Below are 22,221 nucleotides of genomic sequence, written 5' to 3' on the forward strand. Positions count from 1 at the left end.
GCTCCGGCCATGATGTGGAGGCATTTGACAATGAAGCTTGGAAGAACAAAATGATGGAGTGGGCACATGCAATGTCAGATAACAGATGTCAAACAATGATCTGAAGAAAAAAGAGCAAGATCAGCAACATAAGAGAAGAAGCAGCAGATGAGGAGGAGAAGAAGAAGAAACAACGTCAGGAGAACAAGAGGAAGAGGATGGACTTCCACCTAGTTAGCACCGATGAAAATTCCCCTATTCAGCCATACGACTCTTACTAATTTGCACTGCTCCAGAAATCTTCCGATTCAGCGATTTATCGTCCGATTTATCGCTACTCATGCGTGACCGATAAGATTATGCCTTATCTTCACCGTTTATCATTTGGGCCGATTTATCACTCTGACAAGCGATTTATCACGAATCTACCGATAAATTGGGCCTATTCCTAACATTATGTTTACAAAAACTATGTTTATTTGTGTTTTGTGGACCTTGCTTTGCAATATGTACCATTGTCCTATTTTGTTTGTCATTATAAGCGGATTCAAAGGCTAGGAATGAAGCTATAATATATTTTAGTGTTGGGAACCTGAGATTTGCAAAAAATGGCCGACTAATAGTCCACCGATAAAATTGATTAATCGGCCGATTTCCAATTAATCTCTAATCCCCAGCTGACCGAGACGCTAACGATAAGCAATATCCTCAACAATGCTAATTTGTACTGCCATTTGATAGTAGTTGGGATGAACTGTCATTTGTATCCTAGCTAGGACTGAAACTATGTTCAGATCGTGTGTGGTAAGGTGATACTGTTGGGGATCGTAGCAGAAATTTAAAATTTTCTACGCATCACCAAGATCAATCTATGGAGTAATCTAGCAACGAGGGGAAGGGGAGTGCATCTACATACCCTTGTAGATCGCTAAGCGGAAGCGTTGCAAGAACGCGGATGAAGGAGTCGTAGTCATAGCGATTCAGATCGCAGTTGATTCCGATCTAAGCGCCAAACAACGGCGCCTCCGCGTTCAACACACGTGCAGCCCGGTGACGTCTCCCACGCCTTGATCCAGCAAGGGGAGAAGGAGAGGTTGGGGAAGACTCCATCCAGCAGCAGCACGACGGCGTGGTGGTGGTGGAGGAGCGCGGAACTCTAGCAGGGCTTCGCCAAGCACTACGAGAGACGAGGAGGGAGACAGGTAGGGCTGCGCCAAGAGGGAGATGATCTCGTGTGTCTTGCAGCCCCCAATACCTCAAGTATATATAGGGGAAGGGGAGGGGCTGTGCCCCCATCTAGGGTTCCCTCCCTAGGGGTGGCGGCATCCCCAAAACCCATCTAGGGTGGCGGCCAAGGGGGGAGAGGGGGGCGCACCTAGGGTGGGCCTTAGGGCCCATCTGCCCTAGGGTTTGCCCCCCTCCCCTCTAGGAGGCGCCTTGGGCCTTGGTGGAAGGCGCCCCAGCCCACCTAGGGCCTGGTCCCTTCCCACTATTGGCCCATGTAGGCCTCCGGGGCCCGTGGCCCCTCCCGGTGGACCCCCGGACCCCTTCGGTGGTCCCGGTACACTACCGGTGATGCCTGGAACACTTCCGGTGGCCAAAACCATACTTCCTATATATCAACCTTTACCTCCGGACCATTCCGGAACTCCTCGTGACATCTGGGATCTCATCCGGGACTCTGAACAACATTCGGTAACCGCGTACATACTTTCCCTATAACCCTAGCATCATCGAACCTTAAGTGTGTAGACCCTACGGGTTCGGGAGTCATGCAGACATGGCCGAGACAACTCTCTGGTCAATAACCAACAGCGGGATCTGGATACCCATGTTGGTTCCCACATGCTCCACGATGATCTCATCGGATGAACCACGATGTCAAGGATTCAATCAATCCCGTATACAATTCCCTTTGTCTATCTGTACGATACTTGCCCGAGATTCGATCGTCGGTATCCCGATACCTGGTTCAATCTCGTTACCGGCAAGTCTCTTTACTCGTTCCGTAACACATCATCCCGTGATCAACTCCTTGGTCACATTGTGCACATTATGATGATGTCCTACCGAGTGGGCCCAGAGATACCTCTCCGTTTACACGGAGTGACAAATCTCAGTCTCGATTTGTGCCAACCCAACAGACCTTTATAGCCACCCAATTACGTTGTGACGTTTGGCACACCCAAAGCACTCCTACGGTATCCGGGAGTTGCACAATCTCATGGTCTAAGGAAATGATACTTGACATTAGAAAAGCTTTAGCATACGAACTACACGATCTTGTGCTAGGCTTAGGATTGGGTCTTGTCCATCACATCATTCTCCTAATGATGTGATCCCGTTATCAACGACATCCAATGTCCATGGTCAGGAAACCGTAACCATCTATTGATCAACGAGCTAGTCAACTAGAGGCTTACTAGGGACATGGTGTTGTCTATGTATCCACACATGTATCTGAGTTTCCTATCAATACAATTCTAGCATGGATAATAAATGATTATCATGAACAATGAAATATAATATAATAATAACTAATTTATTATTGCCTCTAGGGCATATTTCCAACAGATACGTCTCCAACGTACCTATAATTTATGAAGTATTCATGCTATTATATTATCCATCTTAGATGTTTTATATACATTTATATGCTATTTTATATGATTTTTGGGATTAACCTATTAACCTAGAGCCCAGTGCGAGTTTCTGTTTTTTCCTTGTTTTTGAGTTTTACAGAAAAGGTATACCAAACAGAGTCCAATTGACGTGCCAATTTTTGATAATCTTTTATGGACCAAAAGAAGCCCCTGGAGTAAAAGAGTTGGGCCAGAAAAGTCCCAGGCTGTCCACGAGGGTGGGGGGCACGCCCACACCCCCTGGGCGTGGGCCTCTATCTCGTGGACAACTCGGAGACCCCCTTGACGTGAAACCGACACCAAAAATTCCTATAAATACAAAAACCTCCAGAAAACAACCTAGATCAGAAGTTCCGCCGCCGCAAGCCTCTGTAGCCACGAGACATCAATCTAGGCCCTCTCTGGCACCCTGCCGGAGGGGGCCATCATCACCGGAGGCCATGGGGAAGGATCTCAGAGGGGCCATCATCGGCATGAAGGCCAAGGACCAGAGGGGGAACCTCTCCCCAACCAGGGGGGAGGCCATGGAGGAGGAAGCACAAGGGGGAGAACCTCTCCTCCTCTCTCTCGGTGGCGCCGAAGTGCCATCGGGAGGGGAATCATCGCCGCGGTGATCGTCTTCATCAACATCACCATCCTCATCTCTTTTACGCGGTCCACTCTCCCGCACCCCGTTGTAATCCCTACTTGAACATGGTGCTTTATGCCACATATTATGGTCCAATGATGTGTTGCCATCCTATGATGTTTTGAGTAGATATCCTTTGTCTTTGGGTTGATTGATGATCTAGATTGGTATGCGTTGTATGTTTTATTTTGGTGCTGCCCTATGGTGCCCTCCGTGTCGCGCAAGCGTGAGGGATTCCCGCTGTAGGGTGTTGCAATATGTCCATGGTTTACTTATTGTCTGCGTTGCTTGAGTGACAGAAGCATAAACATGGATAAGTGGGTCACGGCGTGTGGGATAAAGGGGACTTGATACTTTTAATGCTATGGTTGGGTTTTACCTTAATGATCTTTAGTAGTTGCGGATGCTTGCTAGAGGTCCAATTATAAGTGCATATGATCCAAGAAGAGAAAGTATGTTAGCTTATGCCTCTCCCTCTTATGAAATTACAATAGTGATTACCGGTCTTGTTAACAATTGCCTAGGACAATTCCGCACACCGACCCATCATTATTCCACACTCGTTATTTATAATATCTAGTAATATATTCTAACTTTATGATAACAACACCTACTTTTATATTTTAGCTTTCCGATATCATGCAAAGTTATCCTCTTCATACCCGCAACGTAGTTTTATTTCTCGTTTCTAGTTGAAAGCAAACGTTCGGTGTACGTAGAGTCGTATCAGTGGCAGATAGGACTTGAGAGAATATTGATCTTACCTTTAGCTCCTTGTGGGTTCGACACTCGATACTTATCACTTTCACCTTTGAAAATTGCTATGATGATTTCCTGCATTTGGAGATTATTTATTTTTCAGCATCTCCTTCTTCCTGCTGATAGGCAGGGCCCACACTGTCGATCCAAAAACCAAAAGTAGATTTTTTTTTTTTTTGCACAAGTCCCTGGATGGACAGGACATGGATTCCCTTCCTTGTAAAAGCAGCAAAGGCACTAGTGGAAAACTTGAGAGACAGGGCAGAGCAGGGCAGGGCCGCCGGAGAGACATGCATATTCCAAGTGTAAGTGTAGGAGGGCAAAGCAAAGGAGCGGCGACGCACACCACACGTCGTCGCCGACCTGCCCTCCCCTCCCCGTCAATGTAGGGGTGAGTGCACGCAGCATCAGATTCCATTTCCATGCCGCCGGTCGATCGCCTTCCCCCTCTCGATTGAGACCGCCTTTCTCCACTATAATATAAATCCCACCGCCGTCGCCGTGTAATCAACCAGCAGCCAACACACATTGCCATCGCCGGCCGGTGTGTTCAGCTTGCTCCCAGTCCCAGTACAAGTACAGTACGTTCAAAGCCATGGCGGACGGCGACCAGAACCAGCAGCCGCCGCGCTACTGGTTCCCCTACTGGAGCCCGGTGCGCCCGCAGCTGTCGCGCCGCCTCTCCCCGCCCTCCTCGCCCGCAGTGCCGTCCTCGCCGCGCCGCCCGTCGCCCTCCCACCCACGCCAACCCACTCCTCCTCGTGCGGCCCACAGCCAGGCGTCCTCCCGCCCGTCCCCGTCCCCGTCCCCGTCCCGGGCCTCGCCGCTCGCGCCCATCCGAGAGCCGCCCAACAGCAACTCCAACGCCGGTGCTACTGCCAGGCCGCCTCCTAAGCCGGTCGCTCTACCCGCGACGCCCAAGCCCAAGGATGTCGACGTCGTCCCGCAGACGGAGAAAGCCGCCGTGCACCCGACTCCTGCTGCGGCTGAGACCAAGCACGGCAAGGCCGCCCAACACCACCACAAGGAGAAGGAGGCTGACAAGGACGAGCACAAGAGCAAGGACAAGAAGCACCACGCCGGCGAGGACGGCAAGCACAAGGACAAGGAGAAGAAGCACCACGCCGACGCCGGCGAGGAGAGCAAGCACAAGGAGAAGAAGCACCATGCGGACGCCGGCGACGAGGGCAAGCACAAGGGGAAGGAGAAGGAGGCCAAGGCGGAGCACGGGAAGCTGCACGGCGAGCTCAAGGCCGACATGGTGCGCAGGGCCACCGGCTCCGGGCACGGGCAGGGGGCGAGCGTGATCACGCTGGCCGGGGAGAACAAGGGCGCGTCCATGAAGGTGGGCGGCAAGGGCAAGGACGGCTCGTGGAAGGAGCACCACGGCGGCCACCGGCTGGACGGGAAGCCGGTGGACGGGCAGAAGAAGCAGGGGATGATGACGGCGCTGATCAACAGCAACGTGCAGGTGATCAACAACTCGCTGCTGCTGCACAGCTCATGCAACGGTGGCGACCCCGGCGTGCACCTCAAGCTCTCCGCCAAGTCCGCCAACAAAGACAAGCAGAAGCATGCCGCTGCAAAGAAATGAGCGCCGTCGACGACTCATCTGAGCCGTCCAGTTGTAACTATATTATGCAAATAAGAGCAATTCTAACAGATCATGCCCCAAGGCTGAAACCACACCACAATTGTTATGATTCCCAAGCTACTTTCTCCAGAAAAAGGTATTGCAGTTTACACCCATAAGCCTATGCAATGTTGTTTACAAGGTTATTTTCAAAATGATCGCCATGAGATGGAAATTATTTCTACCAGAAATAATAAACCCAACACAAAGTGCATTTGTCCCTGGGAGGTTAATTACGGGTAATGTTCTTATTGCTTATGAAAGCTTGCACACAATTAAGCAAAAAAAAAACATGCAAGGATGGGTGGTGTGCGGTCAAGCTTGACATGCACAAAGCATATGATCGAGTAGAGTGGGTCTTCCTGGAAGCTATTCTTTTGAAGCTCGGTTTTAATGCTAACTGGGTAAAGATGATCACGTTGTTTGTTTCTTCAGTTGAATACAAAGTCAGGTACAACTCAGCGGACACAGAAGCATTTAAACCAACTAGAGGTCTCCATCAAGGGGGATCCTCTCTCGCCGTATCTATTTCTCCTTTCTACGGAAGGCCTCACTGCCTTATTATCCAGGGCCGAACAAGAAGGCGACCACGTGGAAGTCAAAGTTTGTCGTGATGCACCGACAGTAACAAACCTTTTGTTTGCAAATGAGTCGCTTGTTTTGCTGTAGGCCAGTGCTGCTTGCTTAAAATCCATTTTGGATATGTATTCAGCATCCGGCCAACTTGTTAGTGTGGAGAAATCTAGTGTTTTTTCCAGCCCAAGTACGGGCCTTCATGTGAAGGCCGAGGTATGCTCAACCCTAGATATCATGACAGAGGCTTTGAATGACAGGTACCTGGGTCTTCCATCTGACTTTGGGTATTGATAAAAGTGCCATGTCCAATATTTGGTTGATCGCCTAGTTCAGAGATTAATGGGATGGAAGGAGAGATGCTTATCTTCTTCTGGAGGTAAATAAGTGCTCTTAAAATCAGTAGCGCAAACAATACCAACTTATGTGATGTCCGTCTTCAAAATGCAAAGGAATCATAGATGCAAGGATGTCTCGTTTTTGGTGGGGTGATGATGCAACTAATAGAAAGATGCATTTGTTCCCATGGTGAAAGATGTGTATACCAAAAGGAGAAAGGAGGTATGGGCTTCAGGGATATTCATTGTTTCAATCTTGCACTCGTAGCGAAAAAAGCCTGGCATCTTATTGATAATCCAGCTTCATTATGTGCAACTATCCTAAAAGCCAGGTAGTTCTCTTGAGTGCTACTTTGGAATAAAAATCATCATATACTATGAAATTTATAGCGGCAGCTAATGAAAGAAGTGTGCGACACATTATATGATTCTTTCACAGCGGAAGCTTTGGCAGTTAGGTTTGGGCTAAACCTTGGCAGAACTGTGGGCTGTAGCAAGGCCGTGTCATGATCAACTCGACCGGACAGTCTGGAGGCAGTACAAGCTATGAGACATGGCAATTCTTCTTCGGTGACAAGCAAGCACAATTATTGATGATTGCTATTTGATGCCCTCGGATTTTAATCATTTATCTTATGATCATTGTAATAGAGAGTGTAATAAAGTAGCACATGAACTTGTTAGGCTAGTTAAATTTTGTCCTCCTTTTGTATGGATGGATTCGAGAGCTGCGAAGGTGCTTCAATTACTTGTAAACGATGCCGCGGTTTTGCTAGAGGAATAAAGGAGGAGAAGTTTGTCAAAAAAAAATCATCGGTGGCATAAAGGTTTTTTTTTTTTGAGAAACAAGGGGTGTTTTAGTTTTTTTTGTAGGAATCACAGGGGTGTTTAGTTGGACCGTAGTAAGTATTTTGTGGGCTGCGGCCCAAAATGCCATCCCCATCCTAAAACCAACCAACCCAACCCAACCCAACCCTAGCCCCCTTTGTCTCCACTCAAGACTGAACCAACCAACCAACCAACCAAGCAGCCTCCTTTGTCTCTCTCTGTGGCGGCGGCGGCCGGCGGCGAGGCGATGAGGGCGGTCACCGGCGCCATCGTCTCCTCCAAGCCGTGCTCGCTCCTCAAGGCCAAGGTCATCCTCGACGGATTCCACAAGAGCTCCGCCTCCAACCTCCCCTCCTCCGACGCAGGCACATACCTCCGCACCGCCGCCGACGCCGTCGACGAGCTCCGCGAGTTCCGCCGCGACCTACTCAGGGCCCAGCACCACCACCAGCACGAGGTCAAGGTGAAGGTGGATGTGGAGGAGGATCTTGTTCACAGCCCTTGTGCCGCTGCCGCCAGTGAGAGGAAGCGGAGGAGCAAGGAAGAGAGGCGTGTCGTCAAGCAGGAGCAAGATGTCCCTTTGATCCAACTCCAACAGGAGGAGGCGGCGGCGGTGGTGTCCAAAGTAGGGATCAGTTTGGTTCCCAGGAAGAAGAAGAAGAAGGAGGAGGAGCAGAAAGACATCACCATCATCAAGCAGGAGGCAGAGGAGGAGGAGGAGGAGCCGGAGCAGCACAATAAGAAGCGGAAGCATGCCGCACAAGAGTTGGTCGAGGTGAAGAAAGAAGAAGCTGATTTCATCGATGCCGATTTGGGGAGCGACAAGAAGAAGAAGAAGAAGAAAAACAAGAGGAGCAGAGATGGCGACGACGCCCAAGAAGAAGCAGAGCATACCAAGAAGAAGCAGCGCAAGTAGTAATAATACTCTCTGGGAGGGAGGTTAGTTTAGGCCTTGGAACAAGAACCCATACTGCCTACTTGCAAATGTGTCATGAGGAGGAGGATATTTTCAATGATTTAGAAGAATCGGTGAGGTTGATTTAGCTGTCTGTCGCATTTTAGGCTTTATTATTCTAGTACAATTGGAGGCTGTTAAAGACAGGCCACTCTGGTGGACTCTGTTTTGTCTTGTGGCACCTCATCATTATGCAATGCCATTGTCTTGTTGCAATGAAATTTACACTTTTGCTGTCCCCTGAAATGATTCACTAGTTTCATATTATGCTCACTCTACTGTTTGTGGCTTATGAGGATGTGTATGACCCCTTTGTAGTGAAATCCACTTATTGGAGCCTGTTAAATAACAGGTGCCATATATGAGATTTCCGACCTTCAGATTTAGCATTTGGAATTATACTAGTATCTATTTGGTTTAACTCAACTTCTTCTTAGTGCAGCATTATTGTCCTGCTACTTATCTCTTCACCTGCCCTCTAATCAAGCATGTCATCTTGCAAACCAGCTGTGTGCAAAATAATCTGTCACGAATGATAATAAATTCATAGGTTCCTTCAAATTAGATTGATATATATATTGTTACAAGTTAAGTTATACAGAAACATTTAACTGAGTCAGCATTATTAACTCGCTACTTGTCTTCACATCTATCCACAGATCAAGTGTGTCATTGTATGAAAAATAATGTACCATGACTGTTATAAACTTCAGTAACTTACAGTTTGGACCATGAGCCTGAAAAACCAACACGAGCAATCGCTTCGCTGATTCAGTGCTGTCTTGCAGCTGATTCATTCTGTGCTTTGCCTCAATAGTCATACACTGATAACTGTTGTGCATGAGATGATTTTCCTTGCTGACAGCTGACACACCTGTCTGAGTAGTCAACCTTCATTTTGTGTCCTATTATGTTGCATAAATATCAACTTTGCTGTTTTAAGAGAAAATTATATCGGCAGAATTTAATTTGCTTTAGAGACTATTGTTGCAAGCATTTTCTGTCAGCCATGGTCACCGTGTCCAGTCTCAGATACTTACCCTGTTGGACAGCAGTACAAGGCAGAACAACCATGGACCAGCAGCAGAGTCGGATCCAGGTACACTCAACAGCTCTCTTCTGTGACATCTGATACTGCTTGGAGATGTGTCATGAGGAATTTTTTTGAAGATTGGTACAGTGAGGTTGATCTATCTGTCTCTTCTTTTCTAGGCTTTATTTTACAAAAATCGAGGCTCTATTTTGTCTGTTGTGACACCTGATCATTATGCCATATTATGCTCACTCTGGTTCTGGTAGGCTCAACAGCTCTGTTTTGTGCTAAATGCATATTACGCCCACTCTACTGTTACACCCACTCTCTGTAGTGAAGTTTATCTAATCTACTGAAGCCTGTTGGTCCTATATATGAGACTTCTTACCTTGAAAGTAGCATTTGGAATTATACTATTTGCTGTATACTGATACAAGTGGTGATGCAAAAAAGAGTTATACAGAAACATTTAGCTAACTGTTTATTGCAGCATTATTGTCCTGTCCTGCAACTTGTCTGTACACCTACCCTCCGGTCAAGTGTGTCATTGTATGAGAAAATAAAATAATGTAGCACAAATAAGTTACAGTCTGAACCATGAGGCAGCTCTGAGCCTGAAAAAGCAAAGACAAGTAATCTCTGATTCAGCGCCTGTCTTGCAGCTGACAGCTCTTGCACACACACCTGTCTGAGTTAGTCAAACTTCGCATTTTAGGCCCAATTATGGTACTCTCATGTTCGATATCGAAAACTTTACATAAATATCACCTTCTCTATTTTAGGACATAATTTAATTTGCTCAAGAGACTTGTTGCATATCTTTTCTGTCAGCTTGGTCTTTTGAATAGTAAGGTGTAATCATCACTATTTCTTTTAAGATGTCAAGAGTTGATAAACCATGGTCAGGCGCAAAGTTAGTGGTAGAATGCTTATTGAAAAGAGAGGTTCCACAGTTACCGAGGTTGAATAAGACCCAAAATTATTTTTTCAGATGATTTATAATTACAGTCGGCCATGTGTGCAGAGCAGAGCAGATACTAAAGTGCACTTAATGGAAGGTGGAAAAAATTAAAGGGAAGGTGAGGGTTGTTGAAACTTAGCAATTGATTGTTTTGTAGGTGGAAATTGTCAGTCAACCAGGTTTATAATTCCTTTGACCACTTGAAATTGCAGCCAAGACCTTGCAGCGCACCCAAGCCAGCAGAGCATTTTTTGGTATTTGAATCAGGAACTATGACACTGGACAATGGGGAGGACAGGAGCAGGGTCCTGGTAATTGGTGGCACAGGTCACATCGGATAGGCAAGCATATTGTTGTACCTCTGTCCTCATGAGCCAGGGATGCTGCGCCTTTTGATCCAGCCAAGGCGCAGCTCCTCAAAAGCTTCATCGACTCCGGTGTTGCTCTCATCAAGGTATAAGATTCATCAAGCTGATTTCGTCGACACTGATTTGGGGAGCTGGTGGTTGAGCATACCAAGAAGAAGCAGCGCAAGTCGTGATCCGGAGGAATTTTTTTGAAGATTGGTAAAGTGAGGTTGATGTAGCTATCTGTCATATTTTAGGAGGCTTTATTTATTGTGGCTGCTGTGGTCTTTTGATAGACAATGAAATTACTAAGTACAGTTTTATTGTCCGTTGAGATTCCTCTGTTTCATATTATGGTTGCTCTAGTGTTAAATCTATTTATTGGAGCCTGTTGGTGCTATCTGAAGATTGGCATTTGGATGTATACTTTTGCTGTATGCTGCTGATACAGGTGGTGATGCAAAGAGAGAAGAATTACATAAAAGAAAGAATGCATTTAACTCAAGTTGTTAATGTAACATTGTTGTCCTGCTACTTACCTCTACCTTAGCCTGAAAAACAAACACATAGCAATATTTGATTACAGTTCTGTCTTGCAGCTGAACCATGTGTCCAACCTTCGTTGTATGCCAGTTTTTTTTTTTGGTTAAATAAATATAACCCAAAATTTTCTGAAGAGACTTTTATTGCAAATATTTTCTGTCTGCATAGTCTTTTGAGCATGTACGTACTATTTTCTTTTAAGATGTCACATTTGCCGAGGTTGAATAAGACCCTAAAATATTTTTAAAGATGGATGAACTACAGTTGACCATGGATGTGGATGAGTTCCTTGTGTCATGGCGAAGCAAGCACCTGCACAACCGCAAAAAGGAAAAACACAAAGGAAAAAAAAACTGATAAAAATCAACTTAGATGTCATGTCACATCTGGATGTGCCCTATACACACCCAAAGAAAAAAGGAAAAGGAAATGATATGTTTGATTCAATCCCGAGGCAGACCTTAAGATAAGTTTTAACAACACAACAGAATATTGCAGCTTCTGACGACTCAAGACAACAACAACAACAACAACAACATGTCTAGCATACTGTTGAAGCAAATGGGACAAATTCTTCTTCTTCTTCACCTTTGCCTTGAGGACTTGAATGCTCTCTCCTAGCTCACATAGCCTTTAAGCTGCAATAAAACATATATCAATGCAATCAGGGCCCCCGCAATGGATAACATGGTTTTGTAAAACCACACACACACACATAAAAAACCCTAGTAGCTTGATATACTTCACCTGAGATTGATATACTACTACAATGCAAGTACAGTACCAACAGCCACAAAGAGATAAGTAATAGCATTAGCCTCATTGAATCCACGCCGAACGGTTCCAGCTATATCCTGCAGCAGAATTGACTTGCCAAGCATCCATCCCTCGACTCCACATTTCTGGGCTGGCCCATTCATATCTTCTTCTTTTTCCTCTCGAAAAAAACTCATCAACATTTTTTTTCAAACCACAAACATTTTCTTAATTTACCAATGTTTTTAGTAATTCACTAACATTTCTTAATCCACAATATTTTCTGAATGCACCAACATTTCCTCGAATTCATGGATATTTTAAAAAATTTGTGAACGTTTTTTGAACCTCGGTTATTTTTAACATTCACGATTTTTTTTGTTGAATCGACAAACATTTTTTGAATCCACAAACATTTCTTGAATTCACAAAAAGAATTAAAATTCATGAATGTTTTTTGAATCCACAAACTTTTTTTCAAATGCGTTCAATGGCACCAACACTAGCCACTCGACCCAAACACAAACAAAAGCGTGTGAAAGGCCAACCATGGACTTGGTTGCATGAAGGAGCCCAAAGGCATGGATATATTTCATGTAGATCATTTTGATGCGCGGCAGCGGGTTAGATCCGATATCCCCGTTGTAGAACCCTATCCTCCACCCATCATATAAGGTGGAGGCTACGGGGCTCTCAAAATCATCTACTCGTGTAGATTAGACCACCGGTAGCTCAACATACACTCCATTGTAATCCCTCACACGAGACATACCCACTATGAATAACAACAAGCACTCATCATCAGAGCCTCGAACTTTGGTAAAACCTTTGTGTGATTTCCAATCTGAGACTTGCAGCCGCGTCAGCAACCCTATCGAGGGTACTAACCGGATTATGCATCGTCAGATGGTGCTGCAACCGTGAGGCGGCAGCACAACGATCGACCACTACAGATCCTACAAAGCCAAGCCTCTAGTGACTCTGGTGCTCGGGTAAAGCGGTGTAGGGTGGTCGTGTTGCAACCTGCGCGGTACGGTATGACACCGCATCTGGCGAGGCTCCTTTGACTGCTTGACCCAAAATATTTTGCCGGTGGTTTTCTTGTTGTAACAGAAGTGGCGATACAATTGTAACCGAAACATGCGCAACACCTGGTTTTATTCTCATAAGAGATCCTGGTGTGCCCAATGCCCCAACATTTACCGCAGAATAGATAATTAGTTTTTTTTGAGGGGCGGTAATCTATACCTAGTAATAAAGTAAGGTACATTTCGCCCATTTTTTCATCCGTGCATCATCAAAAAGAATTTTTTCTATCCGAGGTGGTACTAAATTCTTATGTGTGTTCATCTGTTAGAAAAAAACGCTTCTTTAGAATTTGGTACGTGGGTGCGCGTTGTGTCCTAACGAAGCCAGCCCACTTATTTTTCTGCCCACGCAGCTATGAAATTCTATTTTCCGTATAGGGCAACAAATAGTCGGAGCTTCACACAGCACAACCAATAATGGGCTGGCCCGTTTTTTTCTATTTTTATTCTCCTTCCCTTATTTCTTTTCAAAACTCTCAAAAAACGTTCAGATTTTTTTTTAAAAAAATCAAATTATAGAAAATATTCAGAACTCCAAAATTTGTTGCTATTTCGAAAAATATTCGGAACTTGAAAAAAGTTTCCCATTTTTTGAAAACTTTTATTTTTTTCAAAATTGTTTGATATTTCTAAAAATAAAATGGCAATTTAGAAAATGCTTCAAATTCAAAAAATATTCTTGTTTTAGTGATTTTTTCACAATTCAAATAATGTTGAAAGATACACATTTTTGAAAAATGTTATGAATTTTCAACACATGTTCCTATTCTAAAAAATGTTCAAAAATTCAAATTCATGTTTTCATAAAAAAATTGATGTTTAAAAATATATTTGTGCATTTTAAAAGTTGTTCCTGTGTCAATTTTTGTTCACGTTTTTTTTTCTGAAAGTGTACATAGTTTTCAAAAAATCGTTCAGGATATAAAAAATGGTTCATGTATCCTACAATATTTAGAAAGTTTATACGTTAAAATCTCCTCGATTGAAAGGAAAAGTAGATTGAATAATTCATAGGCCTTCTCTGGCATACGATGACGTAATAAAACTCTTAAATGCCCTCGATCAATGAATGAAAATAATAGCAGATTGATTACTTCACACCCGGCGAAACGGAGAAGCTGAATGTTCATTTTTCACGCGCGCGCAGGGTATTTCTTGCACATATAATTCTCACTGATTTTAAATGCATACTAATTCTTCCCCCGTTGCAATGCATGGACATATGTGCTAGTGGATAATTAGTTGATTAGCTGGGCATAGACACTCCACATTCCACGGGATTGGGTTGCTGAGTAGGTGTTGGGTGGTCGGCCCAAGTTCCGATCCTAAATTTGAAATGCCGTTGGGCTCGGCCGATGGCGATCTGCTATGCATGGGTGTAATTCACGATCACTGCACTATGCGTGGATTTGACGATTATAGATCACAAAGGGATCGAGTTGGCCCCCTTCAAGACTTGCACATTTGTGTTGATTGCATGATGGATCATTGTGGCCTTGATCTTGAGTAGGCTCGACCTGGTCAACAGAGATTTAAATCATGATAACGTGCCTTTCTTGCAGGCCCGGACCCCCAAAATTCAGGGGCTCCTTTCTCCTAATTTCCTTCCTAATCTCAGTCGCCGGTTCGCTGTCTTCCTGATATCTATTTCCAGCGAATCAACCTGTGGTTGAGTTGGTTAGGTGGACAGTGTGTGCGTTCATAAGGGTGAGTGTATGCGCGTGTATATGAGCGATTGTGTCTGTACTGATGCTAAAAAAAAAGATATCTATTTCCAGGGTACCGGATGGCGAGACGCTAGTCAGAATAGTACGCGCCGCCGCTTTGCTCTCTGCCTTCAGGCGCTGGACATGCACACACACATGACAGATTCGCCGGCCTAATTTCAGACGAGTCCATATTGCGTCATTGGAACATCGCTCAACACCCTAGCACCAGAGCCAATCCGATCATCCAAGGTATATTATAGTAGTGTTCTCTGATCCCTACTCCGTATACGTTTACTACTGATTAAGAATTTATCCGTCACTATTTATTTATTTATTTTTCCAGCACAGTTAAAAATGATACAATGGGTGGATGATGCAATCACAGGAGCGTTCTTGATACAAAAAAACAAGTCGTTGAACCCAAATGGTAAATTGGCGAATGTTGTTGTGGAGGAAGACGAACAAATTGATGGATATTCCAAATCTGATCAAGAGGGAAATGTTAAAACTAACATCCATGATAAAAGTGTAAGTGGTTCTGAGAGTGCAATTATTTCAATAGGTTCACATTTTTTGCCGGAAATTTCAATAGGTTCACATGCACAATCTACTAGCGTCGATGATTGTTCAGTTTTGCTTTTTTTTTTTCTGAATTAAAAATTATTAATTGACTTTGCCAGATGGTGTAATGTCTTCTATGATGATTTTCAGTATGTAAGGAAGTCGATTTTCAACCAATGCGATAGTTAAAAGTATTGAATAGCTATTTGAGATAAACGGTGACTCACGACAGTTTAAATGGTTTGACAACAAGATGCATTGAGCAGAAATTATCGGATAAGATTTACATCAACCCCATCATAAGTGAGTTTGCATCAAAGAATGTTATTTCTTAAACGGTAACATGTACAATTATTTCGTATGTATATTGTTTTTGATGAATTTAAATGATTATGGTAATGTTTCATATATTCATAATTATTACTATATTGTCTATATTAAGGGCCTCAAATTTTGGTTTCGCCCCGCCCCCCCAAAATCTCAGGACCGGCCCTGATTGTCGTACCTCGTCCAACTTATCTGACTGTTCTTTGGCTCGCTGAAATGGCACCTCTGCCTACCTTGCTATAAACAAATAAAGCTGTTATACCTGATTACTTAGTATCCAATACTGATCTTGACTAGCAGCCCATTAGTACCTAATCCTTTTCAATTTACGCTTAAAAACCCATTAGTACCTAATCATTTGTGCATACGGAAATAATCCATCAGTATGTAATCCTGGATTTGATTTCCGTGCCCCTGAAATTTGGAGGCCATGTGTGTGTCAAATAGTCTCTATTTCACATAGGGAAACGATCGAGGTAAAGTGAGACAGGTCGGCCTATTCTGCGTTATACAGTTCCCGGTTTTGACTCTTTAACCGGTTTTGGGAACCTTCTGGAAGGTTTTGGTTCCGTCTTTTCTTGTTTTGGGATCCATCTAAATTTCTAAAGGATTATGGTCAGGTTTTTGTGTTATTTTTCTCTTTACAGAATTTTTTGTTATTTATTTTTCGTTTTTTTCATAAATTTTCAAAATTTCATTTTTTGAAAACTTTCGGAATATAATTTGTTTTGCATTTTTAAAATTATGTTGAAAACATAAAAATTGTTTGCATTCTATTTATTTTTTCTGAAATTTTAAAACATTTTTGCAGTTGTTACAAAAATGTTCTCAACTTTTTTCAAATCGCACTTTTCCAAAAGATATTCTCGTTTTCAAAAAGATCATTTTTAAAGAAATATCATGAAAATTCTAAAAATCTTCTTAAATTTTCAAAATATTTTTATATTTTTAAAAATTCACTTTTCCATGCCTAATAATAGTAAAGCAAGTTGGTTCTAATTTTTGTGCGTCCTCTGTTTGAAAAGCAAATAGTTTTGTCCCGAATTTTGTACGTGGGCCGCGCATGCTGCGGCCCAGCAAAGCAATCCCATTGGTTTCCTGCCCATGCATATGAGAAACATTATTTACCGCATGCACCGGCAGATAATCAAAATATCGCACATGGCAACAAAATTGGACCGGCCCGTTTCCATTTTTTTTCTATATTCTGTTTCTATTTTTGTTTTATCCTACTTTTTATTTTTTATCTTACAACTTTATTTTTCATTTTTCTTTTTCATAAAGTCTAGTATGTCTCAATTTTTCAGAGTTCCATTTTTTGTTTCCTTTTTTGAAAAATCGGCAGAATTTCAAAACAAATCCAATTGTCAAATATGTTTCAAACTTTAATTTTTTCTTCTCTTTCCAATTATTTTTCAAAACTAAAAAATGTTCTCATTTTTTAACATATGTTTATGTTTTCCAAAGGTGTTTGAGATTTTCGAAATAAATTGTATTTTATATAATGATACAAATTCTAAAAATATTCATATTTATTGAAATGTTCACAAATTTAAAGTATGGTTTGTGTTGAAAAAACACCTTAAAACTTGTTTTCAATGTTCAAAACATGTTTCCATTTTCACAAATTGTTCACAAATTAAAAAAACATGTTTTCTTAAAAAGAGGTTCATGTTTTCAAAAACCATTTGTGAATCATTAAAACAACATTTCAAATTTTGTTTGTCTTTTCCCAAAATTAATGAAATTTAAAAAAAAATGCTCGCATGTTTTAGAAAAAGAATCAGGATTTCAAAAATTGTTCACATTTTGAAGAATATTCAGAATCGTAGCCATTACTTTATTTTTTGAAAAGCTCAAAGAAAAACCAGAAAAATGATTAAAAAAATATCGAATGCTACGGTACATTATGTTCTTAAACATTCGTGTTGGCCATTTTTTAGCAGGAGTTGTTTGTTTGAATGGCTATCAGCATATGGTGGAGATATTGAGGTCATGAATCTAATCCTTCAACTGAGTGGTTGTTTTGGATTTTTATTCGTGTCTTACAAACACACGTCGTTTTGGTAACTGCGAGTGGCCTAACCCAGACGCGAACTGTTGTGCATCCCACATGCCATTTGACGATAAAATAGAATATGTTGGTTGGCTATAATTAAAAGAAATTGTAGGCACATGCCAATAAAAGAGGATATGCTGGTTTGGCTCTGATTAAAAAAATGTCGGCAAGTAAGCTCTAAAATAATTAAAGAGAATAAACCCTGGTAAAGCAGGGACTACGTGGTTATGCGCTGATTATGGCAATGAAATGAGATTCACTGAATTAGTAATCCATCGGGTTACGCCATCGTAGGAGAGAGTGGTCGAAGCAACTATGCCAACCATAACCTAGACACAGAGACGGACCCGGACAAAAGGCACGAGTTGAGTGGTGGCCACCACACCTTCCAACCCCTACAGTATCAAGATCTCGCGGGCCAAATATGACCCGTGAGAACACTGCAACTCCTCGCGCTGTCACCCACCGCTGCGGAGACCGTTTTGATGGACACATCAATTACCTCTCCCGATGCTGGTCACAAAAAAACCTCCCATTACAATGCACGGGCATATGTGCTAGTAAATACTAACTGTCCATGTTTTCCAGGAAATGGAAAAAGAAATAGAAAAACTGAAAAACGGAGTTGTTACTGTATCCCCAAGCCGAGTTGCTACAATATCCATCGCTCAGGTGCATGATAAATGGGCTAACACAGTTATGGCCTCCTCTGTTGTCCCTATTATGTGATCAGGGATGGAGACACTGCGAGGAAGGGGGGCGGGGTGGAGGATCAGGGCCTGCACCCCCCCCCCCCCCCCCTTTATAGATCGAGACTTTGCTTTACCTTTTGCAAAGGTCACTCCAACCTCCTCAGGCGCTAAAAAATGGCGCACTGCATGTGCACCACTTATCTCACTGCGGGAGATCCGTTTGTTCAAAAAAAGATCATCTCTTGAACCTTGCTTCTAAATCGTGAATCGCTTTCATCATCATTTCTCGAGTCAAGATGTTCAAAATTAGATTCCATGTTAATAGGTTTCAACGAACTTTTTTGTCACAGAAATCCAAAAGAAGGGAAAAAATAATAAAATCTTATAATAAAATGAAAACCAGAAAACCAGCGATCGAAAGAAAATGAATGTAAAAAAAGTAGAGCCCAGAAGTAAGTCGCATTTTTCACTCTTTTCCCTTTTTTCCAGAAGCACAACTGTGCTCCTGGCGATAGAAAATGTGTGTTTCTTACGGAAACAAATATGTGTCTTCACAAAAAGCAAATTTGTGCTTTCCGTGGTAGCACAATTTGTTTTCCTTTCAAAGAAGAGAGCAATTCTGTGCTTCTCGGGGAAGCATAATCTATTTCCGTGCAAAAAACTAAAATTCCGTGCAATTGTTTTCTCCAAAATCTTGAGAAAACCGGAAAACCAAAAAACCTACAAAAAATCATCTAAAACCCAAAATCATGTCGAGAAAAGTAAAATAAAATAAAATCCAAAAGAAGCACGTCCAACATGCGACATGTGCCGGCAGCTAGATGCACCACTTGACGTGTTCCTAGGCCATGAAAAGTGACCCATGGAGGTTCCCCTCCAGGGGTAACATCCATTTAGTTACTCCCTATTGATTAGTGATAAATTCTGCTGGGCTGAGAAAATGGCCATACAAATGCTCACTCAAGGCCTACTCTGCTCCCAGGCCCTCATGTTAAGTGCCCTTTCCCATAATTAGGGATGAGATTAGTGAAATCACTAGTTGAGGAGTACTCGTTGCAAATATCACTTCAACTTCTCAGGTTGTGACAAGTGGCGCACATGCAGCACTCCACTTGTCGCAACCGGGAGTTTTCCCTTTTTTTTCGTAGATTCGTTTATTCAATACGTTTTATCTCTCCAACCGCGCGTCCAAATTTCGAACCACTTTCATCGTTGGATTCCTCGCGTCGAGATCTTCAAAACTAGAATACATGTTGATAAGTTTTGATGAACTTTTTTTCCACGGAAAAAACCGGACGAGAAAACCGAATCAGGAGCACGGGTTTTTTCCTTCCGCGAGAGGCATGGTCGTGATGCCTCTCGCGGAAGCAAAAGCGTGACTCTCACGGAAGAAAAAAAAAGAAGAAAAAATGCGTTTTTTCTGTTTTCGTGGAGGCACGGCTGTGACTCTCGCGAAAGCACACCCGTGCCTCTCGCAGAAGCAAAACCGTGACTCTCGCGAAAGAAAAAACAGAAGATGTGTTTTTTTTCATTTTCGAGAGGCACAGCCGTGACTCTCGCGAAAACACAACCGTGCCTCTCGCCGAAGCAAAACCGTGACTCTCGCGAAAGGAACAAAAAAAAGCAAAAAACGCATTTTTTTTCGTTTCTGAGAGGCATGGCCGTGACTTTCGCGAAAGCACAACCATGCCTCTCGCGGAAGCAAAACCGTGACTCTCGCGAAAGGAAAAAACAAAAAATAGCATTTTTTCTATTTCCGAGAGGCACGGCCGTGACTCTTGCAAAAGCAAAACCGTGCCTCTCGCGCAAGCAAAACCGTGACTCTCGCGAAAGGAAAAAAACACGTTTTTTCACGCAAATTATTTTTTTCAATTTTTTTATGATCGAAAAGCTAAGGAAGACCGGTGGAAAACCCAAAAACCCGGAAAAATACCATTTTAAAAGCCGAAAACATGTGCGGAAAAATAAAAAAAAATCCGATGGGAGCGCCTAGAGCGTGACACATGGCGAATGGCCGAGAGCGTGTCAAGTGGTGCTGATCGTTGTGAGGCTCCCGAAGGAGCGCTCGTTAATTAGTTGCTCTCTGAGATTAGCGTTGATGGTGTCCATGTGGTTTCTCCCGATCAGTTGAGATCTGAGATGGCGCCGCCGCGACTCACCAAATCAATTCTCCAGACCGCGGTGAGCATTACTGACTGCTTACTATCCTCTAAAATTTGCTTATAAATTGGTGCTTCTTCATGGAAGCATTGTTTTATTTCAAGAAGCAGGGTTGTGCTTTGCGAAGAGAAATAATTCTTCAAAGCCTAGGGATAGCCATGGGAAAACTGAAAAGCAAAAAAAAAAAAAAATACCGACCTAACTCTCGAAAATGTTTACAGCTAAAATAAAAAGAAATTCAGAGGGAGCGCCCAGCACGTGATATTTGGCAGCGTCTGGACGCACCACTTGGCGTGCTCTAGTAATTAGTGATAAACTCTGGTACATGGGTTGATGGCCCTCCCAAGTCCCAATGTAAACTCTGTAAACAGATAGAAAATGGCCATACAAAGGCCCACTCAAGGCCTACTCTGCTCCCAGGCCCGCAGGTTAAGTGCCATTTCCCTTAATTAGGGATGAGATTTGTCTCAAAAAAAAGTAAGGATGAGATTAGCTTTGACGATATCCCGCTGTCGCCTGACCTCCATGAGATCAGATTGAGATCTGAGGCGGCGCCGCGCATTACTGACTACCAATTGAGGCCTTGTTGCTGCCTGCTGTGCATTGCGGCTGTACTGTACCATCTGATCGCTTAGTCATGAAATCACAGTAGTAGTATTGCTTGTGTGATGGACTAATGTGTGAAGCTAGCTTGTTAATTACGTACTATAGTACACTACAGTATATTCCTCAAAAGAAAAATTACTTTAGTACTACGAGCATGCATAGCTGACATTTTGACCTTGAGCATACGAGCATAGTGTACACTACAGTATATCCCTGCAAATTTTGAACTGTCTACTTCTACTTGTCAAAATTACAAATTACAACTCTTTTGATTGTATGATCTATGATGCTAAATAAGTAAATATACAAGTCTTCAAGTAAAATAGAAGACGACTTGCCTTGACATTGCATGATAATCTGCACTAAAAACGAATTGACGCCAAAGAACTCCTTGGTTGAAATTATTAATATATATGGTGTTATTGGTAATCATAGAGCAAACTAGAAATAAAAAAATTCAACTCTATTTTCATTGTATTAATATTATAATACTCCCTCCGTCCCAAAATAAGTGACTCAACTTTGTGCTAACTTTATACTAAACCTAGTACAAAGTTGAGTCACTTATTTTAGGACGGAGGGAGTAGTATTCTTTTTCACTAGAATTCTTTTAATCAACTAAGCTAGCTCCCGTCTACCCAAATCCCAGCCTCGTCACTGGTTATGATGAGTTGGACAAGAGGTGGAGTAGATAGAAGATAAGTGGGTTGGAAACCTGCAACATGAACTCCAAGAAATAACACTCTGAGAGTATGAGATTAGGCAGATATCAATGGGTTATGTATTTGTAGCTAACTATTATATGGATGTGCTTTTATTAGATTAACTATAGACGACATGACAATAAGATGCAACCAGGAGTTGGCTCTATAATCATCCTTACTTTAACTAGTAATTTCCATGAATAATGAATGATACTAGCTTCATCAAGGTTGAAGATTGCTAATGCCACCCGGTTGAGCCAACGTTAGTGGAGGAGATACCCGAGTTGCATGTTAAAAAACCTCGTATTGATTTGCTCCATGTAATGAGACACTCTGGAAT

At 42.8% G+C, this 22,221-nt stretch overlaps 2 protein-coding genes across 2 annotated transcripts; both read left to right on the forward strand.

Annotated features, from left to right (window-relative positions):
* The first annotated feature begins 4,504 nt into the window (after positions 1-4,504).
* Positions 4,505-5,751, forward strand: LOC125542238 (uncharacterized). The gene has a single exon (XM_048705192.2). The coding sequence runs from the start codon at positions 4,604-4,606 to the stop codon at positions 5,600-5,602; it is 999 nt and encodes a 332-aa protein (XP_048561149.1). The 5' UTR covers positions 4,505-4,603; the 3' UTR covers positions 5,603-5,751.
* A 1,771-nt stretch (positions 5,752-7,522) lies between these two features.
* Positions 7,523-8,574, forward strand: LOC125542237 (uncharacterized). Its single transcript, XM_048705191.2, has one exon. The coding sequence runs from the start codon at positions 7,628-7,630 to the stop codon at positions 8,294-8,296; it is 669 nt and encodes a 222-aa protein (XP_048561148.1). The 5' UTR covers positions 7,523-7,627; the 3' UTR covers positions 8,297-8,574.
* Positions 8,575-22,221: the final 13,647 nt, after the last annotated feature.

Source organism: Triticum urartu, chromosome 3A (genome assembly GCF_056163025.1).
Source record: "Triticum urartu cultivar PI428250 chromosome 3A, HENAU_Tu73, whole genome shotgun sequence".
NCBI lineage: Eukaryota > Viridiplantae > Streptophyta > Magnoliopsida > Poales > Poaceae > Triticum > Triticum urartu.

Coding starts and splice junctions, on each gene's coding strand:
- LOC125542238 (XM_048705192.2), top strand. CDS start 4,604: ATGGCGGACGGCGACCAGAACCAGCAGCCGCCGCGCTACTGGTTCCCC.
- LOC125542237 (XM_048705191.2), top strand. CDS start 7,628: ATGAGGGCGGTCACCGGCGCCATCGTCTCCTCCAAGCCGTGCTCGCTC.